Here is a 12,992-nt window from a genome sequence, read left to right on the forward strand (position 1 = left end):
TCCCTGCATATCTTAAACATATAGCTTTGTTTTATGTTTAACTTACTGCCTTGTTGTTGAAGATTAGGCATTAGGAGGATCTTGCTAAATTTTTTATTTTTAATTTTGTACTGGCGATAGAACCCAGGCCTCTATTCATGCTAAACAAACACTATACTACTAAGCTAAGCCCTAATCCCCTGATTTTTTCTTTATATTACAGGTCCTTTATTCTGACAATAACAATTTAGCCACAGACCTTTACCCAAACAGGTTGGAAATAATGCTACACTACTGAGCATAAAGTTGGATAATGTTTAGCAAAAGATAATAGTAACCTGTAATAAAAAGGTTCAAAGAGGTAAAGACACGCAACTTCAGATATCATTTCATATAAATTATTTACAAGTCAAGGTGATATTTAAGATGGGTCTTCAGAGAGGAAGAATCATTGGCATAAGGGAGGCAAGGCATGGATGGGCACTGAAGGCATGCCTGTATTTCTTTTTTCTTTTTTAGTACGTGGGATTGAGCATAGGGCTTCGGGCATGCTAGCTAAGTACTCTACCACTGATGTATATCCCGCCCCCCCCCTTTTTTTTAAATTGAGGCAGTCTCACTAATTGTCCAGGATGGCCTTGAACTTGAGGTCCTCCTCCTTTAGCCTCCTGCATAGCTGGGATTACAGGTGTGTACTACCATGCCTGATATATAGGCCTCTATTTCCAAAGATCATTTCGTATCAGATTTCCTTAATTTTCAAAATTCCTTCCTTTTTTCCTAATACATAGTCCCTCTTATCTGCAAGAGATTCTTTCTAAGACTCTCAGTGGATGACAAAAGGTATGGATAATACTGCATCTTTTATATACTATGTTTTATTCCTATTCATCCCTATGATCAACTTTCACTTTTTACTTAAAGGAAGCACTTTATGGCTTCTCTTTGGCATATCTGAATTGCTAGCATCATTTTTTTGTGTGTGTGCTTTGAAGCCATTAATAAATAAAATAAGAATCACTTGACATAAGCACTACCATTACCAAGACAGCTACTGACTGACTAATGGGGCAGGTAGCAAACACAGCATGGATACGCTAGGCAAAGTGATGATTTGTGCCAGGGAAAGATGGTATGGGATTTCATCCCACCACTCAGAATAGTGCACAAATTAAAACCATTAATTATTTCTGGAATTTTCCATTTAATATTTTCAGACTGTGGCTTGATTGTAGGTCATTGAAACCACAGAAAGTAAAAACAGAAAATGGGGGTAGGGAGAGGCAACTACAACCCTTTTCTATCCTTGGTACCATCATTTTTTATCAGTCTTTTGGAGTACAAGTTTTGTACTTATCTTTGACTCTTTCAAACAGTTTATCAATATCCATCCAACAAACTTAAAAGGAAAACTTTTCTACCCACACACTTCTGACACCAAACACGGGTTTTCTAAATTGCTGCAGACACCAACTTGATATTTTACAATTCTGACACTAACCACCCAGCATTAGTGCAGACCTAATAGGTTAAGGACAATTTCCTCACTCCAGACACTAGTTGCACACTTCAGTCCAACTTGGCTACAAGTCAGGGATTCCCACGACCCCCTCCACAGGCTCAATAATTTGCTATCACACCTTACAGATCTCAGGGTACCGACTGCAGGAGTTTATATTCCCAAAGAACTAGAGGTACGCTACCCTCCTGACAGCTGGGTGCATTTACCAAATTGGAAGCTCTCTGAACCTCCCATCATCATTTAGGATCTCCCAACCCTGAGATTCTATTACATAGGCATGATTGTTTATATCATTAGCTATGGGTGATTAGATTTAAAATACCAAGAGTTTTAAGGGCTCTATATCAGGCGCCAAATATATTTATTACGCAACAAATTCTACTCCTTACTATTTACAAACAGACAGTTCCACTTGGGTAAATAATGAAAAAAAAATTCAGCCTTGTATTTAAAAAAATTTCTTTCTTTTCTTTCTTTTTTTTTTTTTGACACCAGGGATTAAACCTAGAGGTGTTCAACCCCTGAGCCACATCATCAGCCCATTTTTAATTTATCTTGATACAGGGTTTCACTAAATTGCTTGGGTTGGTTTTGAACTGGTGATCCTCCTGCCTCAGCCTTCCAAGCCACTGTTAATACAGGAGTGCATTGCACCTACCTTTAAAAAGTCTATGAAAAGTTCCCCCAACAGACATGGCACATGCCTATAATCGCAGTGGCTTGGGAGGCTGAGACAGGAGAATCATGAGTTCAAAGCAACTTAGTGAGACTCTCTATCAAAATAAAAAAATAAAAAGGCCTCGGGATGTAGTTCAGCGGTTAGGTGCCCCTGGGTTCAATCATGGTAACAAAAACCAAACCAAATCCACAAAACCATAGGTCCTTTTGTTGCAGCGCTAGGGATTAAACCCAGGTAAGCAATGGATCACACATCTCAATGAATGGTCCTTATTCATTAAACCCCTAATATGGGTACCATCACCCTTGGTTATTCCTATACATACTTATGATAATATCAAACAACAACAATAAAAAACAAAAACAGGACTGGGCTGGGATTGGGTGGTAGAGCACTTGCCTCACACATGTGACATACTGCATTAGATCCTCAGCACCACATAAAAACAAAATAAAAGTATTGTGTCCATCTACAACAACAGCAACAAAAATATTAAAAAATAGGACTTTATAAGATATATTGCTGACTATGATAAATGACTAAAGGGATTACCAAAGCATTATACAGATTTAATGTAATTTCTATTAAAATCCCAATGACATTCTTCATAGAAACAGCAAAATCAATCATGAAATTTATTTGGAAAAATAAGAGACCCAGAATAGCTAAAGCAAGCCTTAGCTAGAAAAGTGAAGCAGGAGGCATCACAATACCAGACCTTAAACTATACTACAGAGTTATAGTAACAAAAATAGCATGGTATTGGCACCAAAATTGACTTGTAGACCAATGGTAGAGAATAGAGGACACAGAGACAAACCCACAATACAGTTATCTCATACTAGACAAGGGTGCCAAAACATTCACTAGAGAAAAGATAGCCTATTTAACAAATGGTGCTGGCAAAGCTGGAAATCCATATGTACCAAAATACCTCTCTCTCTCACCCTGCACAAAAATCAACTCAGAGTGGATCAAAGACTTACACATCAGAACAGAGACCCTGCACCTAATAGAAGAAAAAATAGGCCCAAATCTTCACCATGTCTAGGATCTGACTCCCTTAACAACACTCCTAAAGTGCAAGAAGTAAAATCAAGAATCAATAAGTGAGATGGATTTAAATTAAAAAGCTTCTTCTCAGCAAAGGAAACAATAACTGAGGAGAGAGTCTACAGATTGGGCTAAGGAACTGAACAGACACTTCACAGAAAAAGAAATACAATTGATCAAATATATGAAAAAGTGTTCAACATCTCTAGCAATTAGTGAAATGCAAATTAAAACTACACAGAGATTTCATCTCACTGCAGTCAGAATAGTGATTATCAAGAACACAAATAACAATATATGTTGGCAAGGATGTGTAGGGGGGGAAGGTACACTCATATATTGCTGGTGGGACTGCAAATTGGTGCAACCACTATGGAAAGCAGTATGGAGATTCCTTAGAAAATAGGGAATGGAACCACCAATTGACCCAACTATCCCACTCCTTGGTTTATACCCAAAGGACTTAAAATCAGCAGACTATAGTGATGCAGCCACATCAATGTTTACAGCAACTCAATTCACAATAGCTAGACTATGGAACCAACCTAGTGTTCCTCAATAGATGAATGGATAAAGAAAATGTGGTATATATACTCAGTGGAATATTACTCAGCTTTAAAGAAGAGTAAAATTATGGCATTTGCCAGTTAATGGTTGGAGTTAGAGAATATCAGGCTAAGAGAAACAAGCCAATCCCACAAAACCAAAAGCAGAATGTTTTCTCTAATATGTGGATGCTAATTCACAATAAAGTGGGGGGCACTAGGGAAGAATAGCGTTACCTTAGATTAGGTAGAGGAAAATGATTGGAGGGGTGGGGTGGGAATGTGGGTATAGGAAAGATAGTAGAATGAAACAAACATTATTACTGTATGTATATATGACTACATGACCAATATGATTCTGCAACATGTACACTCAGAAAAATGAGAAATTATATCCCATCTATGTATATCGAAGTGCATAAATGCATTCTACATTGTGTATAACTAAGTAAAACATATAAAAAATTTTAAAAATGGTAAAAGGAATCACAGTACTGATAACCTTTGCAAATTTCCTTTGTATTGTCTTTCACATTTTCCTTTAACCCAGAAGCAATCCAGCAAAGTTTGGTCTGGAAAACGTTCCCCAAGAACAATCAAGAGAAGTGACAATGACCCATGATAAACAGAATTCTCTTAGTTTTTAATGAAGACATGTAAGAGAAACTCACTTTAAAATGATTCAAGTGAAATTCCTTAAAGATAAATAATAAATTAGTTGTTCTAATACAGTAATCTGTTAAATAGCAAAGATTTTTTAACCTCTTCCATGGAATACTCTTTTTACAATGTTATTTCACTGCCTTAGCAATTAAAATACATGGATCACTAAAGATATAATTTTTTTTTTAAAGAGAGAGTGAGAGAGGAGAGAGAGGAGAGAGGAGAGAGAGAGAGAGAGAGAGAGAGAGAGAGAGAGAGAATTTTTAATATTTATTTTTTAGTTATCGGCGGATACAACATCTTTGTTTGTATGTGGTGCTGAGGATCGAACCCCGGTCGCATGCCAGGCGAGCGCGCTACCGCTTGAGCCACATCCCCAGCCCCAAAGATACAATTTTTGATGAGGTTCATGTGCAAACTTGAACATACATTATTTCCTAGGAAGAAGACTAGTATAACAGATATTAAATTTCAAAGGTAGGCATGATTTAAAGTTATTAGGAATCACTGTGTCATAGAATAATACAGTTCTCAATCAGTGCTTACCACAAGATACAATTTGTAACTTTTTACATGAACAAGTCCCAGATAATAATGATTAAGAAGATGGGCACCTGAAGGTGGGTAGCCTCCAACTTGTGATGCTCCAATTCTTACAAAATGTATTTTGCATCGGTGAGCAGTGTTTGTCTTCCTGCACATGGGATTTTTTCTGAACACAGCAAACTTGCTAAATGGATTCACACATACAAAGTCTGAGTTCTAATTCTACTATGTACTACCTGTGTCACCTTGCCAAAGGACAGACACATCACTCTTTAGTTTTAGCAGCATTTAGAAATCAGGATGACTGTTTATTTCATTAAGTATAAAAGCAACAATGCATGAAAAATTCTTAGCTTTCACTGTTAGCTATTATTATTATCCCTTGCTTTGCCAATTGGTCTCTGTGAAGACAGAATGCCTGTGGCTTCAAAATTACCCAGGTAAAGTCTCTTTTTAATAAAATTACTCAAAAAGGTCTTAAGTAGACCTTTTTAGTTTGTCTTTTTGCCCTTCACAAAAGCTTTCCTCCAGCCTTTATCAGTAGTTTTTCCACATATGAATACTTCCATTTGGTTAGTGAGTACTTCAACTTGCATTAATTTCTGTTTCTGGAAGGGGGAAATATTGATTTATCTGACTGGTTAGATTAGGTTTAGAGAAGAGTTTTGGATTTAAGAGCCTTCAATGCTTATCTTGCAGGATACAGGAATTATGGGTCATTTATGAATTGATGTGATTTATTAAAGCAATACCAGAGAATTTTCTCCTTACCTGTATTATAAAAAACATTGTGCAAAATAAACAGAAAAACAAAACAAGAAGATGCATGTCAAACTAGTGCCTAGATTTTTTTCAACACCAACATATTAGTGTTTTTATTGTTTCCAGGCAGAATCCTCAATATCTTTAACATTAGGGGATAAAAACTAATTTTCCTAGCTGGGCACACCTAGTGGCATATTCCTATAATCCCAGCAACCCAGAGGCTGAGTAAGAGGATCACAAGTTTGAGGCCAGCCTTAGCAATTTAGCAAGATAAAAAAATAAAAAAGAGTTAGGAATGGCTCCGTGGTAGAGTGCCCCCAGGTTCAATCTCCCAGTGCCACAGAGAACTAAACCTGGTTTTCCTAAGCAATTTAAGTCATTACCAACTATAGTAAATCCAATTTCTTCCCAATATAAGCCAAAGAGCTCATTTTTTAATTTCTTGGACTCAAAAGTTAAATACTATCAGTTTTATTAGAGTTTAATAGTCCTGGTGCTTAGCTTCCAATTTGTGATGCCCCAATTCTTACAAAGTGTATTTTGCATGAGTGAGCAGTGTTTGTCTTCTTGCACGTGAGGTTTTTTTCCTGCTAGAGCAAACTTGTTAAATGGATTCACATGTACAAATGGTGGGAAGACTAAGTGACAATATCATGAACACATCTCCTCTGGAATCATAGGTCTTTATGCCTGAGAGGAAAAGTAGCATGTGACTTCCATGAAATAAAAAGGCTTTTATAATGGCAACACTTAAGTTTAGTTTTTAGTATTAGAAAGTACTAAAAACCAACACAACCTCAGGGCTAAAATGTTTGATAGTTTAAATTCTGTTATCTTGTGGCAGCAAGATATAAGCAGTCACACTTCCAAAATATTAGAAAGTGTGTCAAATACCCAAATTTCAATGGTTGTCAATTGAGCATAGGAAACAGGAGTCCAATGTTTTTCTCCCCAGTGAAGACAGGGTATCTCATTTTAAAACAGTATTAGTATGTAAATGCAGTCTTCCCCAAGGTACTGATATTCAACACACAATGAGGGGAATTACAGCCTTACAAGGCTTCCAACCCTCCCCCGGCATCCTGTCATCAAAGGACCATCTATCTCCAACTGCTGCTTCTTGCATTTTGGTTCTTAAAATAAGTCCCAGGGTTAACACAGAGCATACTTTTTAATTTATAATTAAATAAAAGATTTATTTTTATCAGAGAATTCCATTTATAGTCCATTAATTTTATTAAAATAGTTTTAGAAAGTTCTAAGACAGGAGGAATCATTATGGAAGAATTTTGACTTGTAGTAGTTTTAAAATCAAGACAATGAGGGGCAGGCTTAAAAACTGACTCCTACATCAATGGATTGCTATTATTAATTTGTACTCTTTTCCCAAACTGACTTTTTTTGGGGGAGGGGCAGGGGTGCATTATCATTTTTATAATGAGCTCTATCTCAGGCCCTTTTGACTTTTTATTTCAAGACAGGGTCTCACTAAATTGCTGAAGTCCTTGCTAAATGGCAAAGGCTAGCCTTGAACTTGAAATTTGGTTATCCTCTTCCTGGCTTAGCCTCCAACATTGCTGGGATTAAGTCACCCTGCCTGACCCAGAATAAATGATAAACTTTCCACTAAAAAGGTAGATTGGTCTCAGGTAGAACCATGGTAAATTAAATATAGAACTTACTCAGAGAAAGTGAATAGAAACAATTTTCAAACATCTGAACCTTTGAATGAGTCTTCTTAATCAATCTCTCATTCTCACAATACTGATCTTTGCTGAATTTTTTTTTTTTTTTTGGTACTGGGGATTACACTCTGGGCCTCATATATACTAGGCAAGTGCTATGAATTTGAGATACATATCCAGCCCTTTTTGGTTTTGAGACAGGGACTTGCTACTAAGTTGCTCAGGTTGGCTTTGAATTTGTGATTCTCCTGTCTCAACCTGCTGAGTAGGAGTAGCCACCATTCTTGGTGCTCAAAGTATTTTTAAGGCCTTATGTAGAGCTTCCCTTCATAGCCTACAGCACATTTTTCTTCGAATCCTTAACAGAGACAAATCTAATGGCCTCGGGAAGAGAACAAAAAACAACGTACTATTAAATGTACACTTTGAATAAAGTATTCACTAGCTACTAAGGTATACTAAGGTATTCCAAACCACCTCTTTGCTTTACAGATATAACAAGTTTGTTGTTTTGATTCAAGCTTTAAGGATTCTATTTTAGGAAACTCAGGTACAACTGCTATGGAGGAAAGATTAGATATAGAAAGCTTAGGGTTGGGAAAAGGATGATGACCAGATGAGGTTCTCCTTTTGCAAAGGATACTAGAAGAGAAAGACAGCTTAGTGGGGTGGGGGTTGTGGGGGTAGGGAGTGTGGCTAAAATGTTTAAGAGGGAAAGATTTACTGAAGTTCAGAGATTATCAAAGGCACTTATCTCAATCATCTAACATATTCTGTATTTTTAGGACCCTAATGGGACCAAGAAAATTAACAACTTTTTTTTTTTTTTTAATTTAAAAATAGGGTCATCTGTAGTCCTTTTTATATTTTATTTTGAGGCAGGGTATCTCTAACTTGCTGAGGCTGACCTTCAACTTGTGATCTCCTGCCTTAGTCTCCTCAGTTGCTGGGATTATTGCCTTTGTGCCCAGCTTGATGTCCATTTTAAAGCAATACTGCAATTTATTATTTGCTGTATGTTGCCTCTTCTTCCAATATCCTTGTTTGCTTTTATGGGAGTCTGAACTTGAGTTCCTGGTTTGGAGAATAAGGGAGTGATAGGAAGAGGGAAAGCAGTGTAGAACGACAGTATGCCCCTTTATATAATTTTGGAGCTGAAAGGGAAACTAGAGGTCAAAGTGATACCAACAGCTTTTAGCAGAGGAAACTACAGGGTTAAAGGACAATTAGGCTTCAAAGGTAGAAGTAGGGGCGGTATATGCAAATTTAGTAAATCATTAAACACTGGGTAGCAACCTTTGTTCTCCTGCTGAGAACAGGGTCACAGCTAAAGTTTTTCTGGTAGAGAAGGGATTTCTAAAAAATCACCCTCAGAATTAGGCTGCCAAGAAGAGAGGATAGGGTTGAGGCAGACAAAGGATCTAGCCCAACCTCCTCCATGCTTATTAGCCAATCCACCTCTAGCAAGACTTCGCCTCTCTGGATCCTTTATTTTACCTAAATTTTTTTTTTTTTTTTTTGAAAAACAACAAAAAAAAGGTGGTTTTGTCCCTTTCATTTTAGGACACCTTAAAACACATACTGTGCAATGTACTGAAAGTGGGGGCGGGAAAGAAAGCTTTCATTTATTTGAAAAAAAAAAAATCAATCTGACTACAGAATCCAAATCTACACACATCCAAAAATTGAAACTACAGAATACTTCGAGGATTACTAAACTGTAACTGACTCAACTCTCTTCTTCACCTAGTTATCTTTTCCTTCAGCTCAAATCTGGTACTAGCCAGGACCAGTACACACCCCTGGAGCTGTTTCATTGCATTGGCTGGCAGGCCTTCTGCAGTCTACACCCTTTAATGTCAGGACACCCAGTGTTTATTTGTCAAGAGACGTTATACGGACCTATTTTTTTGAGGGGCGGGCGGTACAAAACAAAGTGTAAAAATAACTTCACAAGCGCTTAGTAATTTCCTTTGGTTAATAAAACTGTCTAGATTTTGAACCTTGAAGACAAGTCATTCTCTATTTTTCTTTTTCATCTGTCACTGCTGCAAAAAAAAAAAAAAAAAAAAAAATCAGAAAATTCTATAGTTTGCTTTCAGGGGAAAAGTCAGAAGCCTACAAAAACTCTCACAGCACCATCGGATGGGCTAGGGGCCAGTCACTGCCTTCTCCAGAAGTGGAATTTGCAGGAATTGGACTAAAAGACCAGTGCAGTGTCTACTTTGATACAGCATTGGCATAGTGAGGCCAGCGGTGATGGCTCGCGGGGGAAGGACGTGGGCTGACTACACTGTGGTTTTAGGGCGGAAAAATCACTTATCTTCCAAAACTGCCACACCCGAGACCGGCTGGCCCGAGCGTAGAGCTTGGGAGGGGAACACCGCCCGCCCGAGCGCTGAGCAGTTGCTCCTCGCAGGAGGGCGGGTAAGACGGGGCCCAGCGAGCGCTCACCTCCCTTGCAGGGCGTGCGGTGCTGGCTGTGCTGGGCCCGGTAGCCCTCGATGACCTCCCAGGAACCGTCGTCGCGCCGAATGGGGAAGGAGAGGCTCAGCACATGGTTACAGGGCTTGATGATTCTCAGGATGCCTCGCACCCGGTTCCGCTTCTGTTCCTCGCTCTCCCGGGTCTTCAGGTCCTCCACCAGCTTATCCTCCACGATGCTGGCACCACGGTCGAAGAAGCCCTCCACCATCTTGAAGAAGTTGGGGTCGTCTTCACGGTCGGCAGCCGCCTCGCTGTAGTGGCGCCGGGCGGGCGGCGTGAATCCCGGCTGCGGGGAGGCGGCGGGTTGTCCGCGGGCCCAGCCCAGCAGCGCAGCTGAGTCGGCGGCCGCAGAGGCCAGCGCAGCGGGTCCGGCGCGCGACAACAGCAGCGCTTCGCCCAGGCGGCAGTACATGGCGGAAAGTAGAGGCGAGAGGCGAGCGGGCCGCAGAAGAGGTACGCTCGGAGGCCTGGGACTGAGGGAGGAAGAACTTGGCGCTGGCAGTCCTTTTAAGCCGCAGCTTCCTGCCTGCCTGGCTGTCCCCTCCCCTCGACCGCTCGTCGTCTAACGGGAGGAAGGACTTCGGGGGCCGCGCGCCGCCCAGGGCGCTCGGCCTCCGCCTCCGCTCCGGCCTCCCAGGCGGCGGCGCGTGCCGGCCTGGCGTCGGGGGCGCGCAGGCGCGGGCGGTTGGTGCGCATGCTCACCGGCGGGTGGAGGGGTGGGGCGGGCGCTCGGGCGGCTGGATCTCTTGGGAGCCCGCCCCTAGCCTTCTGGGGGCTCTCAGGTGTGTGCGCGCTGCTGGGGGAGGGGACAGAGCCAGGGAGAGGACCCTAGTCTCTCGGGGGCGCTGCGGGGCGTAGTTGCGGGGTCTGGGCGGGACCGAAGCCTGGAGGTCTGGCCCCGGGCCCGGGGCGTCTTAGTCATGTTTCCGTCCGCCTGCTAAGGGGCGCCCTCGGGCCGGAACCAGTTGTGCGGGGCTCAGGCGCTTGAGGCCGGAAAGCGATGCGGAACAGAGGGTGTTGAGGTCTGGCTCAGGGCTGGGCCTCCACCCGGGGTGAGGAAAGTTTTCATCATTAGTGGAACTGAGAGGAATTATAAAGGAGAAGGCCGCGGGGCTGGGGAATCCCTCCCCAACTGGCTTTTACTACCCACGTTTTATTTTGTCCCATTCTACTAAAAGACATCGAGATAAAAGTTACGCAAAGCACTGTTTTCTTCCTCAATTCGTTGACTATACTTCCTATTTGCCAGAATTATGGTCATGAAATAGTCTAAAACAAGGCAATGTGGAAATGCGATTATGCTCAGGAATAAATAAATAAATAGGAAATGCTAAATCTAATGCACTTCTTTAAATAAGATGTTTGAAAGAGCCTAATGACTCGGTCATTAAGGAAAGCTGCCAAATGCCACATGACCATCTTTAGTGGTCCCATAGTACTTTGGCGGTTTTTAAATGTCATCTTTTTGTATTTCCTGAAATTCATCTATTAGATAACTTCATTCATCTATTAGAATATGAAAGAAAAATAATTCTCACAAGATTCTGTATATTCTTATGTTTTTCAGCAGAAAAGAGATCAGTATCCTGAATTTATTTTGATGGTCAAAAAGTTAAAGGTACCAAATTTTGTTTTCACTTGATAGTACTATTTTACCACTTAAAAAATTTTTTTTGTCGTTGTTGTAGATGGACAGAATGCCTTTGTTTCTCTTTATGTGGTGCTAAGGATTGAACTATTGCCTCACACATGCTATGCAAGCGCTCTGCCACTGAGCTACAGTCCCAGCCCCTTATTTTACTATTTTACCTTGCAGAAAGCAAACACCCCAAAATCTGGAGTTTCAGAATAATAACACCCCCAAAGCTGAAGTTTCAGCACTACCTATCAGCATTAGTAAGCTAATGGAAATGTTTTTCTTTTCAGGCTAATTCTCTGGTATGTTTTGAGGAAAGTGGTTTAAGAGATTAGTTTTATCTCTTTCTTGATAACTGCAGCCTTCAGAAAATAAATGTTTAACTTTGCTTCTTCTGTGGCTTGTTCATCTGAATTCAAGAAGATGGAATTTAAGAAGCTTGGGAAGGAGTGAGGAATAGAGCTCTGGAAATTCTTTTTTATTGAGTATCTCCTGTGTAGAGTTGTCTTATAAAATGGCTATATGAGAAATCTATAAAAGGAAGTTTTTTTAATTTTAAAAACATTCATTGTTTTAAAATTATATACAAGTTGTAAAAAATTCAAATTTTACAGGTAAGTTTTTTTTTAAAGAAAGTGTAATTATCTAACCCTGCCCTTCTTCCTCCATTTAGTGCATAGTTGGAGTTATTCCTTTTTCACCTTAAATAAGGTATTATGATCACTTATTTAACAGAAGAGGGAACTGAGGCTCAGAGACAAAGTAAATTGTTGATGATCACCTGGATGATAAATAGGTTAAGATTCAAACCCATGTATCTGATCCCAAAGTTTCATTATTCCAAAAAGTATCTTAAGCATTTGTTCCATTTAGTTTAAAATTACTGTGACATAAAGTCTCTTAAGTTTCAGCTTTAGATTTATGACTTATTTTGAAAAATGTACAAATAGTTTGCAAATTAAAGTTTAATTATTTGTAGTAATTTCTGGTTCAAAGGGGATCAAAATTTAACTTGAAGGGAATTTTGGTCATTCACCAAAGACAAATTGGTTTTCTGCCTCGAAATTTATGAGTTTTTCTTAGCTGTTTTAAAATTCCAGGTTCTCCTTGATCAGTAGTGTGCTTTTGTACTTTCAAATGCTTCAAAAAACATTTTAGAAGAAGACTGTCAGAATTTAGAAATGAAAAGCATGTAAATACATGAACAACAATCATTTGAAAAAATAATTTAGTTGGAAAAGGTATATATTCTATCTCTCTAGATATGTCTATTCTGGGCATTTCATTTAAATGGAGTAATTCAGTAGGTAGTCCTTACTGATTGCCTTTTTTTCACTTAGCATGTTTTAAAGGTTTACCCATGTAGCACATATGTGTACTTCATTTTTTTTTTCTTATAGCTGGACAGTAGTCATTGTATTGCTATATTACT

General features: G+C 39.6%; 2 protein-coding genes across 8 annotated transcripts in view; one reads left to right on the top strand and one right to left on the bottom strand.

Moving 5' to 3' along the window:
- Glud1 (glutamate dehydrogenase 1) overlaps nucleotides 1–10,576 on the bottom strand; it is a 37,680-nt gene extending 27,104 nt beyond the window's left edge. The window contains exon 1 of the mRNA XM_076834457.1: nucleotides 9,892–10,576. Coding sequence (XP_076690572.1) covers nucleotides 9,892–10,336 — 445 coding nt within the window. The 5' untranslated portion in view covers nucleotides 10,337–10,576. The remainder of the gene's footprint in view (nucleotides 1–9,891) is intronic.
- A 50-nt stretch (nucleotides 10,577–10,626) lies between these two features.
- The window catches only part of Shld2 (shieldin complex subunit 2), an 83,608-nt gene continuing 81,242 nt past the window's right edge, over nucleotides 10,627–12,992 (top strand). For 5 of the 7 annotated variants that reach the window (XM_076835115.1, XM_076835123.1, XM_076835117.1 and 2 more), the window contains exons 1-2: nucleotides 10,627–10,706; nucleotides 11,495–11,542. The gene's annotated coding sequence lies outside the window, so the exon portion shown is untranslated. Of the gene's footprint in view, nucleotides 10,707–11,491; nucleotides 11,543–12,992 lie in introns of all 7 variants that reach the window. The other 2 variants (XM_076835118.1, XM_076835121.1) reach the window with 1 other exon arrangement.

The sequence above is a fragment of the Callospermophilus lateralis genome, chromosome 15 (genome assembly GCF_048772815.1).
Source record: "Callospermophilus lateralis isolate mCalLat2 chromosome 15, mCalLat2.hap1, whole genome shotgun sequence".
NCBI classification, from domain to species: Eukaryota; Metazoa; Chordata; class Mammalia; order Rodentia; family Sciuridae; genus Callospermophilus; species Callospermophilus lateralis.